Below are 899 nucleotides of genomic sequence, written 5' to 3' on the forward strand. Positions count from 1 at the left end.
TTTGCTTCGTGGGGTTTTGCTGCAGCTCTGAGGCCTTCTTTATTCCAACCCCACATGCTGACTCAGTGCTGCGAGGCTGCAACAGCGGTGCTGCTGCAGCCCAGGCAGCAGCAACTGAAAGGCACAGCTCCGTTTTGCTGCTGCATAGAACGCGGAAAGGGGGCCCCTCTGTATCAGCAGCTGCTTCCCGTCTAGCTGCAGCAGCAGCAGCAGCAGCAGATGCAGCAGCACCACAACCAGAACCCGAAACTACAGCAGCAGCAGCAGCAGCAGCATCTCCTGAGATATCACCAGCTGCTGCAGCATCCTCAGCAGCAGCGCCAGCAGCAGCAGCAGCAGCAGCAGCCGAACCAGCAGCAGCAGCACCAGCAGCACCAGCAGCAGCAGCAGCAGCAGCAGGGTCTGGTGTGTATCGTTCTCCCCTGGGGTCATCGCGTTTACTACATTTGCGGCTGCTGGCTACAAACATAGAAAAAATGATAGAGTTTTATACACAGGTACTGGGGCTTGAGTGTTGGGGTGTATGGACACCAGAAAAAGAAAATAATATAAATAAAATAAATAAAATAAATAAAAAAGAAACAAACAAAATAAACACAAACACAGACTCTGTTCTCTTTGAGCCTCTCTCTGGCTTTGTTTCTCTCCCTTCTGGCGCTAAACTAAGAGTAGACAAAATCGCTCTCCTAGCCAACCCCACCGCCATCAACACACAGGGGGGCCCCCCTGAAGGGGGCCCCCGAGGGGCCCCCCAGGGGGCCCCCCCGGAGGGGGGGCCCCAAGGGGCCCCCAAGGGGGCCCCCCAAGAGGTCCCCAAAGATGGCCTTCGGGGGCCCCACCAGGGGGCCCCTCAAGCGGGGGCCCCCGAGGGGACCCCTCAAGGGGGGGCCCCCTCGGGG

The 899-nt window shown here is 57.8% G+C and overlaps 1 protein-coding gene across 1 annotated transcript in view; it reads left to right on the top strand.

Annotated features, from left to right (window-relative positions):
* Positions 1-219: 219 nt before the first annotated feature.
* EMH_0055560 (glyoxalase, putative) overlaps positions 220-899 on the top strand; it is a gene marked incomplete at both ends in the record, with an annotated part of 2,652 nt that continues 1,972 nt past the window's right edge. Inside the window, one exon of the mRNA XM_013497249.1 lies at positions 220-405. Within this exon, the coding sequence (XP_013352703.1) occupies positions 220-405 (186 nt within the window). The remainder of the gene's footprint in view (positions 406-899) is intronic.

This window comes from Eimeria mitis, genomic scaffold, assembly GCF_000499745.2.
Source record: "Eimeria mitis Houghton genomic scaffold, Emh_scaff2562, whole genome shotgun sequence".
NCBI lineage: Eukaryota > Apicomplexa > Conoidasida > Eucoccidiorida > Eimeriidae > Eimeria > Eimeria mitis.